Below are 17,721 nucleotides of genomic sequence, written 5' to 3'. Positions count from 1 at the left end.
ATTCCTGCACCTTAGGACTACAGTTTGATTTTGCCCTCCTTTACCATAAAAATGTAATACATATGTGCCTATTCATAGCTAGGCTGATAGAAACTAACTCTCAAACAGATCTGGCTTCAGATACAAGAGTAACTACCACCTAGGTGAAGTCAGTTTTCTCTATCCTCCCTGCAAAGCAAACCGGATTTGGAAAAGAGGACAATGGGGGAAAAATATCAAAGATCACACACAGCTCTTGTCTGCACGCAAGAAAGTCAGGTATGGGATAAACCAAGGAAGTATTAAGCAAGGGAGTAGACCAAAATGGCATGTTTTAATAGCAAAGAGGTGCCTTTTAACTCACACTATTTTAAAAAAAGAAAAACTGGCTACAAAGGAAAGATGGTACTTGGAAGAAGTTACCATGTGAGCACAGGAAACCCTGACCCCCTAGAGGATGCTGCTACTTGCAGCCCAAACACTCAAGTGGGTGAGGAAACCTGACAAAGCACACGAAGTGGTTTTGTGTATGTGTATCTGCTGCTTGTGTGCTACCTGGGAGCAACTGGCTTGTCAAGTTTGTTGAGCACGCTTCTATGGGTGTGAAGAGTTTCTCTCTTCAGACACATCAAAACCTAAAGTTGCAATAAGCTTAAGTCACTGGGGATTTTGAGAACTTGTTGGGGAGGGTAAAGAAGATCAGCACTACAGTGTACTCAAAACAGAGGAAGCAGAAGAGCTAACGTGATAGGACCTAAATACAACAACCTGATAAGCCAACAGGGAAAAACAACTCTCCCAGTGCCACAAGCACTGCTCATTCATTACAAACAGCAGCACCCAAGAGCACACCTACTCGTCTTAAGAAACAGTTGTTCTGGTTTTATTAGAAAAGAAGAAAGCAAGGTGCCTGAATTCCTTTAAGTTTTTCTGTCTTCGAATAAACGTTCTTGTCTGAGGACTGAATAGGTTGAAATCAATCGATGAATCAATTGGATGAAAGAGACATACTAAATAACATGAAATACAATTTAGCTACCATTAGGTTCATCCAGCAATTATCAACAGCTTTATTTCTGATACTGATTTAGTCACTGGCCAATGAATAAACAAATTAAACTTTTAGGCTGTTCAACCATGCAGGTCTTCCTATGCAGGCAACATTTTTGCTGCTGTTAAAAAAAGAAAACCACCTTGCGCCTGCCACGAAACTAGCTTGTACCGCAAGACAAGGTCTCCTTGGTTCCATGAACCCCAACCACTAATGAAGACTCTTGGAAAGAGCAAGCTTCTATGCAAAAGTCCAAAAAGGAACTTCAGCACTACCATGCTATGATGGGCAATCCTATCTTTCAGGGTATCTGGCTGTGATAACAGACTTCTAGGTCATGGATCCAAGAGGGCTTTGGCACGACCTAAGCTCTGTGATGTTTCTAAGGCACAAAAAAATACAACTTCAGGCACGCTGCAAAGTTTAGGATCAAGGACATCCAGAGTTCAGACACCTCCAGAGTAAGCACCAGCTCAGTGGGGGTTTGAGGATTGCAATTTTTGACTTAGGCATCTAAATTAAATTCAGTTTGCAGCCTATGACACCACTCCAAAAGAGATGTCTGAATTCAAAGGAAGACTTATCACTAAAGGCTTCCTCTCCTTCTTTCCTCCCCCTTTGAATGTGTAACTCACAAATTTCAGAGTACTTGATACCAAAAAAAGAAAAAAAAAAAAAGAAAAGAAAATCAGACTCAAAACAAAGGTATTAGCTTCCACAATATTAGCATTAGATGTTAGATTTTACTCACCAGGATGATTTGATATAGGAGGCTGGAATGCAAGTTCATTGTGAACTGGCCCTTTAAAAGAAAACATGAAATTTGTTTTACACAAGGAAAAAATAAGGTTTTCTTAACTTGTTTTTCCTATGAGAAAAGACTTCTGAGAATGCCAGATGTTATAAATCCCATAAATTATATATATATAAATTCAGTAGTTTCTGAATCAGTTGGCCAAATCTGACAGGGAAGAAAAATGCCCACAGAAGAATTACACTTAGAGGTTTCCTAAAAATTCAGAAGCTGAGTAGAGCTAAGAGCTCCATTAGTACCCCAGGAGGAAAGGCTGCATGCTGCTCAAGCCAGACCCAGCTCCAGGAGAGAACAGAAACCAGATGTAGCACGGAGATATAATACAAATAGGACTGAGGCTTCACATCTGCCCCAAGTTGGGCAAGGAGAGAATCATTGTATAGAGGCATGTGATATAAACCTGTCAGAAACCACACTTCGTTAGTTTCATCAATCACAAAACAAGTTGTCCAGCATGCTGCTGACCTGACCATAAGAAATACTCCCTGAAGACAGGATATAAACCTGTCAGAAACCACACTTCATTAGTTTCATCAATCACAGAACAAGTTGTCCAGCACGCTGCTGACCTGACCATAAGAAACACTCCCTGAAGACAGAAAAAAAAAGCCCTAGAGAACTCATTTTCTTAAAAATAAAAAATAAAAAAAAAATACTGAATATGGTCTTGGCATCGGTCAGTTCGTTCTCTCTGCTTCATAAACTAAACTGGGTCCCTTGGAGGCAGTCGAGAACAAGACTTAAACATAGTATTCTAAGTAACAGCAGCTTTTGCAACAAGATGTCAAAACAGGCACAACGCTAGCAGGTGTTAAAACATGCGATTTTCTGAAGTGAGAAATGGTAGCAGCCTAGAAAAGCTCTACGTGGTATCACCAGCCAGTTACAAATATTAATTATGGAAAGATACATGGACTGAGAAACATTTCTAGAGTATCTACAGCACCACTAAAGTTTTCACATCCTGGTATTTCTGACAAATAAGATGATAAATTAAATCGGATCCTGACAGAACAAAATAATGAAGATTGATAACCATATCTAAAGCAAAATTTTCTTGATAGAGACAAGCTGAAAAGTCATTCTAACATTAACTTGCAGTATATTCTCCGCTAACAATGACTACTGCAAATAGTTGATCTGGTTAAGCACTCTATTAGGAAATAATGAACTGTTCTAGCTTTGTGCCACAAAATTTAGAAAAATTTCAATTTGGGTGGGGTTTTTGCACTATACTCTTATAATGCATATACTTCAGCCGCTAGACATTTACACTTGAATTTTGATCACTTTTTTTTTTCCTACCCATCTCCTGTACCTTAAAACAAGAGGTTGTGGTCCTATTTTGCAGATGAGAAAGATTTTCAAGTTTCTGTGCCAAATGTACTCATGAATCAGGCTGTGGCAAGACCACTTCATTGACAAGTATTTCATTGCACGAGCTTTCACAAAGTTCTTTCAAACTGGCTAGCATACACGGACACATGTCTTCCAAAGCTTAATGTAGACTCTTACATCACTAAGACATGACTTCAAAATTTCTAGAAAATAAAAACAGCCAGGAGCTTCCAAGTTTTGAAAGAAAAATACCCAAACACCACATTCTGAATCAACTTCTTTTTCTGCAAAGGAAATATTTACTACAAGGTTGCAAAGCTTTGAAAACAGGAGGTTTGGAAAGGAAATACTGGTTTTGGTAGGTATAGTAAGACATCTATAATATTGATGGTATCACTATAGCTATCTGAATTTCTAATCTCTGCTGCTCTAATGGAGGAAAGTCCATCAAGGTCTTATATTGAACGGTCAGAAGATACTAAACACAGTAACGGTCGTTCTATAATGAAAAAAAACCCCGATTTGAGAGTAAAGAACAATCACAAATGAGCCCCCACCGTTCAAAAACATTGAAAACAACATTTTGATCTGAAAAGATTTGAAAATCTGCGCTACTTACAGTAATGTCCAGGGTGCATAGGTGGATGATGCTGAAGATGGCCATTCTGGTGGTGAGGTATGGTAGGTGTGTAGGCTGCCGTCCGACTTCCAGTCCAAGTTGTGGTACTATCTAGAAAAAGAAAGGAACGGTTGGTTTTTAAGGGAGTTTTTCCCCATCTCGCTTCTAATCCTCTATTTCTCCTGAACATTTGGAAACTGGTTTTAGAAAACTAAGAAGAGTGCACATATGTATATACTCACTGTGATGGTAAGTAGCTGGCTGAGCTGTAAACCCATTCTGCTGAGTTCCTGGCTGAGGCCCTGAAGCAATCTGTAAGAGTCCATCACTATGGCTACCTGTCAATATACTGGTAGGTTGACCTGGTAAAAGAACACACTACCTATTCATGAACGTTCCAGAATTTTAATGAAGAAGAGCTCAGCACTACTGGGTAGGAAAATACACCCAACTAAGGGCACTGCAATACACAGTTCCTACAAGTTTGCTTTCGGTATTTTTTTCCACCCGCCAGAGTGTCTCAGGAAACTTGAAGCAAGATGCTCTCCATCAGCTAATTTTGACTCTTGACACCCTTAATATTTTAGGAGTAGAAGTATGCAGGGAACTCTGTTTATCAACCGTATCTTTGTTTTGTTCACATCTCGTTTTTCAGTTTGAAAGGAAAGAAGAGATGTCACAGGTTTTATTGAATAACACAGCTGCAGTAGGTTTGGTATGAATCCAAACAGGCCGACGGTTGGTCCAATAAGTTGCTTATTTTCAGCATGTTATAACTACTGTTCCTAAGGAGGACACTCACTTAAATTTACGTTCCTCCAAAACATACTGAACAGTATTTTTAAAAATAGTGCTTGAATAGAGCTGCATACATCACTAGACTCCTTCCCGAGAAAGTTGCTGGAGCTTTTTTTCCTCCCAAATAAATACTTCAAGAATTGTCTGAGCTTTAAAGTAAAACTACAGGTATGTCAGAACAGGTTAACAGAATTTGCTCTTAAAAGGCTTCAGCTCAGCCATTAACACTAAACTGATCAGCAGTTTCACAAGTACATTTGCACTCTCAAACTGGTCTGGCTAGCAGAATTTAACCCATTGAAAACTTGAACTAAAACTTAAAAACCGAGCTTTTTTTCCCGTCCACTTGGCTCCAACAATTATAGCACTGATGAGAAAAAGTTATTCACTATAAACCATTGTGCAAAGGCAATACAATTAAACTGCCTATCCTTTTTTGCTCTGCTGGAGACAAATGCAGACGTATCTCAGCTTGGCAAAATCATCATTAGTTTTAGCAAAAAAGTTGTCAGCTAAAATTAAAGAACATTATCAAAACACCATGCCACCATAATCCAAATTTGATAACATGAAATCCATTATATTCACGCAGCTTTGATATTAAAGTTACAAAGAGTATATGAAACCCCTCCGAACTTCATGGTTCCCTACATTAGGGCTGCAGGACACTGCCTACATGACTGCTTTACTGTCCTCCTGGAGTGAAGTGTGAGGTTTGATGCTGGGAAACCAGACTCTTCCACTTGTAGAAAATACACCCAGAAAAATAAGAAAAACTTCAACGCAGCACTCCAATGGACTAATGAAAATACTAGTTAGGGCTGTGACTTTGGTAGTACAGTGGGCCATTACAAAAATAATCCATTTAAAACTGGAAGACTCATTTTGTCAGCTGTGGAATACTAAATCATCTGAAAACCTCCCAATACTGCCCCCTTACAGTATATCCGTTTGCTGTCCCGCTTGCTGTTGTAATAAAATAATAAAACTCTTCCATTCCCACGATAATTATTCCAATAATAGCCATAATGTTTTGTCAGTCAGTTGTTTTAAAATTGTATTACTGAACCTTTGGCATACCCAAAACAGTCTTGTAACACTCATGTAGTGTCACAGCCCACTGAAAAAAGACTGGGTCACCGGGAAAAGTTATTCAAATTATGCTCCAAGTTAAAGCCTTACGATAACACTTACGGGACTGCCTAGATCATATTGCCACACGTTTTATCAGTGTAGTGTGACTGCAGCACAGTTCCAACGCAAAATCTACTTTGGAAAAAAATCAGCGGTTATCTTTGAGCTTTCACGTTTTCACAGTTAAGTATTTCATATAATCTCGATGATCTTACTTGTTGAAGCCACAGGAATGTTGGGAAAATTAGTGGTGCTGGTAGTGCTAGCCTCAGTAGGAGCTAACATGGCTGGGGTGCTATAAGGCTCTGTAGATGCCCTGTTACTTGGTGGGTGCTGGATGGTTTGGACTGAATGGCCTTCAGCAGAAGACAATGACGGCTGCCCCTCGTAGTCATGAACGTATTCGTCTTTCACCAACATGCTTGATGGAGCTGTGAAGAAGCAGACAGTTATTAAACGCGCAAAGCAAACCAGTTTTCAGCATTAAACTACAAAATTGCACTGCTACTTTCAAGCAATAACAATGCTATTAAAACTACTGGGGGGAGGATTTAACCTATATAAACATTGCTAAAGCACTCCTCTAAATTACAAATAAACACTCCAAGTCAGCAGTGGGAAATTTTGCAGCCTAACTAGACGGAAAAGCAAACTTTTGCTTACTGCTACCAAAGAAGCAGTTTAGTCCCGCAGTAGTAGACTCTAATGGCGTTTTGTTTTCTAGTCCACCATTGTGCGATTGGACACGGTTAATAAAAGCAAAAACATGCTTTTTGTGAAGCACCTAAATATATGTTAATGCAGTAGCTAACAAACCAATTCCTAGCATACAAGTAAGAACATACATAAAACTCCCACGAAAAATGTAATTCATGAACACAGCACATCAAAAACTTCATGCATCCCTTGAGTAATTTTAAGTAGCTCCCATCCAAATTGACTAGAAACATCAAATCCACATTCAAAGACAATATAACACTATTGTATATTTAACAATGTAGCCACTAATTCAGAACACCCCACACACAGCGTAAGGAAATCACTACCATCACAACTACAAGAATTTATTTCTATATATCCTATTGAGCATGTGGAAGTAAAACTCTTACACTACACTAGCTCCCGTGCTGATTTTTGAAGCAGCCTTAAAGATATTAAAATCTGACAGTAATTTTCTGTTTCCTGCTGGAAAAACAGTAGCACGACAAGGAAACACTTATGTATTTAACTGCTGGCTGGTAAGCTTTTGATTCTGCACAAAAGGATCATTTTTCAGAAGACACAGGTAACAATGCAAATTAGCAGAGATGAGCACACAAGTTAAAGCTTGTGAAGTTAACGGTTTGTTGGGTTGTTTTGGGTTTTTTTTAAGTAATTTTTGCTTGAATACTTGTAATACCCACCCAAATTTCCTTCTCTACAAATTTCTTCTGGAAGGTAAAAAAAAAAAATCAGTTTTGAAACAAAGCAGTTAGTAGCTGCACAGCCTCAGATTTCTGTATAATGTTCATTGGACGTTTAATGTCCAATTTCTCTCAAATTTCAAGGAGAGCAAGAATATTAGACTGCTTCATTCAACTGCACATTAGTTACAGAATTTATATTATTTTCTTGTTAAACTACTTATTAAATCATAAGCATCTATTATTCCCAATTCAATTAATTAGTGTATTATACGGCTGCACACAGTTTGGGGTGTTTATTTTTTTTAATTAGCAGTATTTGACGGTTATTGAGGTTTTTGATTTTCTTTTTTGTTGGGGTCTATAAGTCATAGGCAATGAAAAGAAAACATACCTACAAGCTGAGCTGAAGCCTCAATTGAAGGAATTTATTAATATCTGCCTGTCATACGCTACTTAGCTGGTTTTCCAAAACCAGAGAGACAAATACATTTCCATCTGCTCTCCATCCTCCCTCCCAAGGAGATACTCAGGAATAAACTGTGTACATGCTGAAGAGTTTAACACAGATTGTGCCCATAGAAATGCAACAGTAAAGAGAAATACTTACCAGAACTCTGTAGTGTCAGTCCTGAGAGATCTTTAAAAAGAAAAAGAAAAGGGGGTGTGGAGGTTTATACACACAGAGCTCTTCAACGATGTTTGAACATTAAGTTTATATGGCTTTATAAATCAGTATTACAGACTCTACATATTTTACCCCCTCCATCACAATACAAGCCTCAATGCTAAGTTTTTCCTAGGATACACATTAATTGTAAGAACTGTGTGCAAGCCAACAGAAAAGCTTAAACAAAAGCCACAAACTGTTCTTTCAAATTTGGAATAAAGGTAAAAAATAATTCCATTAAGAAAATGGACACAAGTGTATGAGAATAATTTATAACTAGATCATTAAAAGTTAATGTTTCTCATTTAAGCCCTTATTTTCTACACTCAAAAGGAAAACATTTTACATTCTATTCTCACTGTTCCATTTTAAATCAAGAGTCTACTTACCAATGCCAGGCGATACTACACGCTCATAATGGTAAGGATTTACACAGACACTGTCACATTTTAAGTCAAAAGCATACTGACAATATTTAACATGCTTGAGTTCATTTTTATGAAGATCAGGCCACCTCCAAAGACGAGCGTAAATCACATGAGGGAATCCCTTGCGACCAGCCACCTAAAAAGTTAGACACAAAAGTTGATTGGGAAAGTAGCAAGACATTTCCCTTTATTTAGTGAGGAGCAAAGCTGGAAGGGGACAAACAACAACACAACCTCTCTCCATCATCAAAATATGAAAAAAAAGATGGTGTACAGTTTACCCAAGTTCTGTACTCAACAGAAATAAAATTCTATTAGGGTTTTGCTACAGTTAAGTCAACACTGTGATTCTTGAGAAAAAATACTGGACACAAAATGGCAGAAGCAGAATTTGTGCTTAATGTAGTATGTATGGCCACCTTCCCCACCATGGATGATGCTTTGCCCCAGAAGAAGAGGAACGAGGCACTAAGCTACGCTATAAGGAATTTACAAGTAGAAGAATGCCAATCCATTATATTGAAAAAAAAAAAAAATGCTTCTAGGGTAAACAGAAAGCTAGCCAGCAAACAGGACATCTGTCCTGGAACAAGGAAATCGCAGCCCAAGCTATACAGGTACTGAGTACTGACGATCTAAGGCTAACATAAATCCTCAGTGCAGACTCCTTGGAGTACCTTAGCAAGGGATCATAGGTCTTTCTTCACACTGCTGACCAACACAGAGCTAACAGAAGCTTGTAGTGAAAATACCAGGATAAACAGCCGAATTTGTTACGTGACCCTGCTTTTTACTGCCACACACACACTCTTTTAGAACGGCTGATCCCAACGCCTTCTGCTCCTTCTGAAAAAAAATAATCAACTACTGCAGCAGTCCAGAGCTCCAGCCACAAAACATGTCTACAAACGGGGGCGAGGGGGGATGCAAGAGAAGAGCTACTCTTCCTCAACACTCTAGGATCCTGCGTCACTCACTTTTGCTCCAGCTTCACTAGGAGGAAAACATCTGATTTTTCACTTGTACTAACCTGAAGCCTCCCATCCAGCGTTCTCTGTATTGTAACACACTTGCTAGGATGAGCTCCATTTGTGGTTATAGCTGTAATCAAAGAATCCAATTCATCTTTTTTCTCCTTTAGCTTTTTAACTAAACTTTCAATTGCGCGTTTTGCAAAAGTTTCACTCTCTCCACCTTGTCGATGGCACATCAAGCTGTGAACAATGCTCAGACAAGCATCATTACTTGTTGGCGTGTTAGTAATAGACATATTGTCCATTTGTCACAGCTTTTTCTTTCAGATCAAATGTCAGTTTTGGGGGCTGTTATGATTTTCAAGCTGATGAACAAGAGATGATCCAAGTTAAGTGTTAGATGTACTGTCTCTTGGTAAAACCTAGGAGGAAAAAATATCTACATTAGAATTGTTTTTAACAAATTGCAGATCAAGTTTCTAAGGAAGTCTGTGGCTTTTTGCTTCTTTTATTTTCAAGCTCAGTGCAGGATATTAAAAGCACATGAAAAAACTGCATTGCTTGTCCCATGATAGCTAAAACATGCTTAAGACACTGCTTGCACAGTTTTAGAGATAAGATTTTTTTTTTCCCCTAGTAACAATATTTAAATAAAGATTATCGTTTATATACATGTACACATAGTATGTACATATAGAAAGGTAGGGATTATTAGATGAATCAGGAAAAGGAGAACGGTGACAATGATTTCCTATGTTTTATACTGGTAGGATGAAAACAAGTAAAAATACTGACTGGGAATCAAGGGGCATTGATTTAAACAAAATTTGAATAGTGAAGAAGCATGAATGCACACCAGAATCATCTGTCATCTTTATTTAATAATCCTGTCCAAATAGTTCAGCTATGTTCTGACCTCAGACTAAGCCTATTTCTCTTTGCTAATCAGAAAGGACTGAGGTCAGAACATAGCTGAACTATTTCTCTTTGCTAATCAGAAAGGCAAAAATTGTATCTGGTCATTCGCGTAACACACATTTATGTAAATTAGTAGTGCGTGTATCTTTATACACAAAAAGCCCAAGTGGTACGTTTGTCTTTACTTGTTTGGATCCAGCTTCTTCTGGATCAAGACAAATCAACTGAAGCCACTAAAAAAGCACTTCTAAATTGTCTCAAACAGAACTGCCTTAGTTACACTAAATATAAGATAAGGAATAAGTCCATCCTAACACATTTGGCCTTTCAACTCCATTTGTTAAGAACCTGCAGTGGTTTCTGGTCATGAAGTCATTCTTCTCAAAACCAGCAGACCTCATCCTTTTGAAGTTTCCTTTAATTCACAAATTAGAAGAAGAGCTGGCCTGATTTTCTCAATTCTGAATGAGCTAATTACTACACTTTATCTTGCTTTATCCAGAAACATCGGCCAGCAGGTTTTATGCATTCACAGAAAAGGAGTCTAATGTTGTCAAAAAGCTGCTTTGGTTCTTCAAGCAGTCATCCACCAACACCATTCTACCAACCACGTGGTCTGACTTTAAGACACTGGCAGCGAATACACATAAGTGATTTTACTACATTTACATTTTCTGAGTAAGCTTAAAATATAAGCCTTTCCAAAACTAGTAAGTTGTTCTTAGCAACGTAAATAAAATACATTTGATTTCAATAGTTAAGGACAACAAGTTTGTTCACATTATCTGAGAAACACATCCAGTCAAAGACCTGTTACTGCACTGGAATTTTCCATGTTATTAGAGGTACAGTAGGAGCAGCTATTTATTGGAAACAAATGCGTTGCACAAAAATAAGAGTGGGATGTTAATTTAGAAAGGTAACGCATCACACAAATTACAGTGTGAACGCGTGGTTTCCCTTCTTGTAAAAGGAATATTGTAACACAAAGCCAGCACAATTATAAAAGGAAACAAAGTCTTCCCTATTTAATATTTTCTCCAATTTCAACTTGAATACAGCATGCTTTGGTATACTTGGAAAAACACACCCGAAATCCTTCCCACACCCCCTCCATTTTCAACAGGTTTCTTCTTTCGTAAGGATGCTTCTGGACCTAATTTCTCCTAAAGGAAAACAATTATCTAAAAGTTTGAGTAAGATCATTTTACCTAGCTATTAAAGTTCCTCCCTCAACGCTAGGTTTTTTTGCACTTCAATTCAATAAACCTCTTTTAAAAGTCAAGCTTAACCTGCCAGTCATTCTCCATGGTAACCTGCACTCACATAAATCCATAAAAGCTTGCCAGCTAAAACAGAATAGAACATAATTTTTCTTAAATATAAAACAGCACCTCAGATAGATATGCATAAATACTCATAAACAGCTAAAACAGAATAGAACATAATTTTCCTTAAATATAAAACAGCACCTCAGATATTTATGAGTATTTATGCATATCTAAGTGACTAGATAAAGCTATTAGCCAAAAGAGCTTTAAATAAAGAGATGCTTAAAATTAGACATGCAGCTCTATCTTCTACACCCCTAAAACCATGAATGAGAATTTTCCTTGCTGACTTTCAGAAGTCTAAGATCAAGCAAATAAACCCTTATTTAAGTGGAACTATCTTCAGAAATGTTGAGTCACCCCTCAGCTGCCACTGTGCTCAATAGGAGCTTCTGACTGTTCAGCACTTTTGAAAGCCGGGCCACTTGTTTAGGATTTTGAATACTGGTACACACTGCCGGCGCGTAATTGCACAGTAATTCAGGAGCCTTCCTTTAGAAGTCCCCCTCTACAGAAATCCTGCTTTTAATCTTGCAATTTCAATCCCCAGAAAAATTGGTAGTCCACGGCTACCGGCCTGGCACAGATTGATAAATACGGTGACATAGTGCTTCTGAAGCACCAGAAGCATTAGTATATTTTGCAGACGAGCCAAGTTTTTACGTTCCACAAATTTAGTTTCTCACGCAATAGCTCTACAAGCCTATCTTTGACTGAGTCACACATTCAAGAGGTGCCTTAACACCTTCTTACTATATTACTTTCATGTGTGCAAATAAAAGCAAAATGCAATCTTAATGCGTTGTATTTTTAGAAGATAGCCTTTGAAGATAAGGTTCCAGCATGCCCTCAGACATGGAGTGCTAAGTTCTGGAAAACAACGGTATGCTTGTGTGATTTAACGTTTATTTGATGCGAGCATGAAACCTCAAAATCGTTCCTTAGCATGCCCCCCGCCCAAGTAGGTGATCCCACGCTACAGCTCAAGCTTAGATTTACAGCAGAGTAGGTAGGGCCAAATATTTTGAGCAAAGATCTTCTTACTTCCCTCCACCCGTGAATTTTATGGAGACAGCAACGGACGAGAGAGTGCTTTGGGGGAAAAGGGGCAGAGAGAAGAGGCAGGGGACACAAGAAAAGCAGCAGCAGGAGACAGCGCTTGTAGTGAAGCTCTCAGCTTCGCCTATTAAAGAAGAAAAAGGTATTTCTCTCCCTTTTGCTGTAGTGCGATGCGAGCAGAACACGGGGCGAAAAAAACGGGACAGGCTATCATTATATGCTAACAAATTACAAAGTTATAGAAACAAAATTATTTCAATAACGGGTATGTTATGAAACAAGTGAACAACTAGCGTCCTGTGATAGTCTAGGCATTGTAACAAGAGTAAGATCCTCGGAAGAGGAGATAAATCTGCAAGACAAAAGAAGTTAAGATTGCCAGGTAATTAAAAACACCTTTGATGATCTGTAGCAAACACTCTACTATCTCGGAGAACTGATAAGTAACCATTAACTGAAACTCTTCCTTCAAGACTGATGCAGACTCGAAAAAATACCATAATTCTTCTGTACATCCTACTTCCCCGCGGCTGCCTTGCTGAAGGGTGATGTATCTTTTTAGCCTGTGCAATGAAATTCAAAACATGAAGCAGCTGTCTAAAATTAAAAATGCAACACTGGTGCCACATGCCTCATTTTCACGTCTGTGGATAATTCTGCCAGAAATGGTTACCTGAACAATATAAATAGATTCTAAAAAACACAGGCGTCTATAATAGTATGCTATCTCATATAACTAAAATCAAACATATTATTGACTTATCTACGTGGAAGTAACATTACCGAGCTCTCACACTACTGCCCTCAATGCACTTACATTTATCTAACAGGCAGGAGAGCAAAATAAGCACTGTACTGACTCAAATGATTCCACTGTTCCCAGATCAACTGCTACATTCTCTCTCAAAACAGCGATCGTTTTACTAGCGCGACTAGAAAACGGAGACCGGGTTTAAAGTCCAGCATCTTCTGCAAAAGCTGCAGGAGAGCATTCCCGTTTGTGGAAGCAAGGTGCTCCTGATCAACCAGAAAAAAACTGAGCAAAGTACAAAAAGCAGATGAGATCTCCCCCAAAGGGGTAATAGATGCATTTATGGAACAGAAAATTAATATTCCACCTTGTTTGCCAGTATCTCTTCAGCTGCACCAGCAAGATAATATTATAAGCTAGCACGGCTTAAGAACAAGGGCTTTTACATGCCAAAAAACAAGGGTAACAAAAACAGCGTGAGCCGTGACTTCAAAACATTTGCAGCAACTCCTCAGGCAGCATACTAGGTATTTAAGAGATACGATCATTTGGAAGGCCTCACACGAGGCCCGAGAGTTGCAGGGGTACCTTTCAGTTCGAAATTCATCAAAAAAGCACACAGATGCAGATAGACATAGGCAGACACACATGCACGAAGAAGGTACGAGGGTTTTAGAAAGAGAAAAAAGTTTCTCTGCTTTTGATGGTTAGAAAAAAAAAAAACCCACACGGATTCCATTTCCTTGCTTTTACAGGGGTATTCGTACAGTTGTACAGAAGCTCAACTGAGATGTAAGGGCAGGGGCTGCTAAAAAAATACAAAGACTTCACCTAAACCCCCGTCAATGTGCCTTAGACATTCAGATAAGCAAATTTTGAAACTTCTCTGAAAAGCCCCTTCCTCCAAACAATTCCCATTTCCAATCCTCTAATGCGGCTGAAATTTGCTGAATAGTTACAAATCCAGATTTCTTAAAAAGAACTCACCTTCTTTTCTACATACTAAGAACAACCTTAAATGAATACTTTTTACGCTCACAAGTCACTTATCTTTCTCCTCTCCTCCCACAAAAGCCACACTGTGCAATTTGGGGAGAACCATCAAGCCCAAACAAAAAAAGGAAATAGTACGCTTACGCAGACAAACCAGAAGGTTATGGATGGAGCTGGAAGTCGGGGACGTAACCCAAAGGAATACGATCCAGGCAATCAGCAATCCAACAGCTCGGGCAAGACGGTTAATCCAGGCCCGACGCTGATATGATACACTACCCTATTCATTTACAGTAGGGCTTAAGCCAATCGCAGCTGCGGAGGGATCAGATTCACCAAGAAACTCAGTCTAAAAATGTGACAGTCCAAATGCCACTGGATAATTACTTTAAGATATGGGCAAAAGGCCAAACCCCCCTCCAAGTCACTTAGCATATATTTCATTCGTTAAGTTTCTGCAGCAAACTAGGTATTTTCCAAATAAGAGACAACTTGAGACTCTCGGAGACTTCATTCTTTGTAGGACAACCTATGTGAGATGCAGCATGACTAGAAGTGATCAACTAACACTCTGTTTTAAAAACTAAGACATTAAGAATTGTGAAGTGCTGCATTTTAAGGAAAAAAAAAAAAAGGTTAAAAAATATAGAACAGCCTTGGCACAACTGGAAAAATAGTTCCCACAGGTATCAGGGCAGTAACAGCCCTTGGAAAAGCTTTTGATGGAAAAAGGGAAGCAGTCTTGCAGATCAGCTCAGAAAAGAGGTTCCAGATACAGACACGGTACTGAAGGTCCAGAGATGCTGGGGTGGGGGCTGATAAACATGGCAAACAGGGGAGGCAGGGGAACACGCGGCATATACCAACACATCAGAAGTGAATGAAGAATGCAAGATGGATTTGCAACCACATGCACAAGAAGGCTGAAATAAAGAGTTGTGACGGAAATCCAACCAGTCTGCAAAGATAAAAATCAAAGAAAAAAAGATTTTACACGTGCTAAGTATCAGATGACGCATTTGGGGCTCAGGGAGCCTTTAAATATCAAGGCGGAGAGAGATTTGCCATCTTTTTGTACAAACTGATCAGACAACAGTCCTGTGTCACCTTAGAGCATGTCAAATGATCATCAATCCTTGTGGGTCCCTTCCAACTGAACTATTCTATTCTAAATAATATGAACACAGATTTTTAGCAGCAGTTATGCAAAAATGCTCTATGATGCACGTAAATATATAAGCCTGAGAATTTTTAGTACTGGTATATCCGTGTAAGGGCTGGTGTTACAAACACGTAAAGGGATGCAAACGATGATAACATAAAGCAAATAAGTGTGTCTAATGGCCCACTACGGCAAAAAAAACACCACAAAAAAAGCTCCTACTGTCTGAACTTCCAAGTGAAAAAGACAATAAAAACATGTATATTGCAGCAACAAAGAAAGACCACAGCCAGATCAAGGCCTATGGTGCTGTATGATGTCGAAGGGAAAGATGTACTGCCTGCAGTTCTGGGGAATTGTGTACTGGGGTAAGGAGGGAAATTAATTCACGGGGGGGAAAAAAAAAAGTATCTGATTACAAAAAACATATTTACAAGTTGCAAACATAAAGGTAATTTTTGGGAAAAAACATTTAAGAAAAAATAAGGATTGTTTGCTCAAAGCTGCCACTGACGCTCTGGGAGCATGACTTATCAGTAACAGCCATCCCAGTCACAGATTTCCAGCATTTTGATAGCAGGCAGTAACGTGATGCTAACGAACTGGCTAATTACAATAGCGTACAAATTGACATCTTGCTAGAACATTTCACACGAATAAAGGACAAGAAAGGCTCTTGCATAAGCTGCTGCCTCCAAAATTAGACAAAGATGTCAGAAAAGCAGCATATACATTTGATAGCTTTTAACCACCAAAACATTACTACAGAGTTTTGCTGTTTAATAATGCAGTGGTAGAAGTTTTATGAAAAACATGATAAAGAAAAATCCATAAACCAATAAAACAAAAGGCAGCTCGTGATTTGATGAAGATATGAATAAGTGATTAAACTGCAGATCCTTTCCAGCACATCAGACTATTATCTACTTGCCCAAAGGGTGAACAGGAACAAAATGTTTGTAGACATGAGAACGATTAGCGTTAAAGAGCAGGAGAAAGAGGACTAAGAAGGTACTGCACTCGCACTGTTCTGTACAGTAAGAGCTAACATTCCCCAGAATACTATTTTTGTGCCTGTATCTGAATCATCAGTATCAATTCTGCTCATCTCGCTGTCAGTAGCTACAAAAATTTAAGACACATGACAGCATAAAAGGAACTGGAGAAGAGTTTTAAGACAACTCTGAGTGGAAACTCTTTCATCTCAACATAAATCCACAGTTAAAAAGTATAAGCAGCCATTTCTTTGTGGAAGAAACTGATCTGATGTAGCTGCCCAACTGCAGCTCTCAGCATCTTTAGTCCTCTCAGCTTCCACCTGTGCACTTCAACTGCTTTCAAAAGCACTTTACAAATGCAACAGACCGATCCTGTAAATGGAGCAAACATTGCTGCTGCACAAGGTTCCAGGTTTTTTAAATCTAACTCAAGAAACTAACACAACAGTAAAAAACTCATCCAAACCCTTATCTTGTCGTTGAATGCGTGGGCGGCAGGACACACTGAAAAAGGTAGCGCTGCTATGCTGATGTGACTACATACGTACACATTTTAACTCCTAGAAAGTTGCATTTGTCATTTTGGTTCCCCCTCCCTCTCTCTACTTTTTATTTTTGAGAAAGCATTCAGCTGAAAAAAACAACTCCTCTTTTCAATACAGGCTTCTGTATGGTCAGAGAAGGAAGACCACTGCACGTTACACCACGAGAGTGGAAAGGGCAGCAAACTCTTCTGCAACTGCATCTATTTCTACAACACAGATCCAGGCACCAAAACTCGCACCACCTCACCCCGGAGAGGGCACCCTTAGTGTCCCACCAAGCAAGAGATCATCCCCTCCTCATCCTAGCACCTGTGGGTAAGGAGGGGATGAAAACCTGGGAACCACAAGACAGACCACACTCAGAATGCGGAAGGTGGTGGAAGTCCTTGCTGTAGAACGACAGAGCCAATCTGAACTGAACTCTTCCTCAGAGTATCCTGCAAGACCCATAGTCTTGCAGAAGGCTTTCTTCAACAAGGACAAATAGTAATCTGTCAAAACCTCACAAACAGAGGAAACAATTGCGGCTACGCCAAGCAATAAAAGGAAGAGTCAAGCCTTGCTCAGGCAGAAGTGGTGTGATTTTTCACTTGTACCTAATGTTTCGATACCCTAGCAATAGGTGTATTAGATAACATCTGTTCTTTATTGTAATCTGCACAGGGATAGTGTTCTCTGCATTTGTTCAAGCTTAAAAAAAAAAAAAATCACCTCTGGGCAAAGCAAGCATGGAAAATTCCAGCCCCAACCAAAAGT

General features: G+C 39.0%; 1 protein-coding gene across 1 annotated transcript in view; it reads right to left on the bottom strand.

Moving 5' to 3' along the window:
* SMAD4 (SMAD family member 4) overlaps positions 1-9,513 on the bottom strand; it is a 13,759-nt gene extending 4,246 nt beyond the window's left edge. Inside the window, exons 1-7 of the mRNA XM_009883709.1 lie at positions 9,265-9,513; positions 8,196-8,370; positions 7,747-7,776; positions 5,949-6,164; positions 4,044-4,163; positions 3,802-3,912; positions 1,778-1,832 (exon numbers count right to left, since the gene is read on the bottom strand). Of these exons, the coding sequence (XP_009882011.1) occupies positions 1,778-1,832; positions 3,802-3,912; positions 4,044-4,163; positions 5,949-6,164; positions 7,747-7,776; positions 8,196-8,370; positions 9,265-9,513 (956 nt within the window). The remainder of the gene's footprint in view (positions 1-1,777; positions 1,833-3,801; positions 3,913-4,043; positions 4,164-5,948; positions 6,165-7,746; positions 7,777-8,195; positions 8,371-9,264) is intronic.
* Positions 9,514-17,721: the final 8,208 nt, after the last annotated feature.

This window comes from Charadrius vociferus, unplaced genomic scaffold (assembly GCF_000708025.1).
Source record: "Charadrius vociferus isolate BGI_N301 unplaced genomic scaffold, ASM70802v2 scaffold194, whole genome shotgun sequence".
NCBI classification, from domain to species: Eukaryota; Metazoa; Chordata; class Aves; order Charadriiformes; family Charadriidae; genus Charadrius; species Charadrius vociferus.
This window is presented reverse-complemented; position numbering and strand designations above follow the sequence as displayed.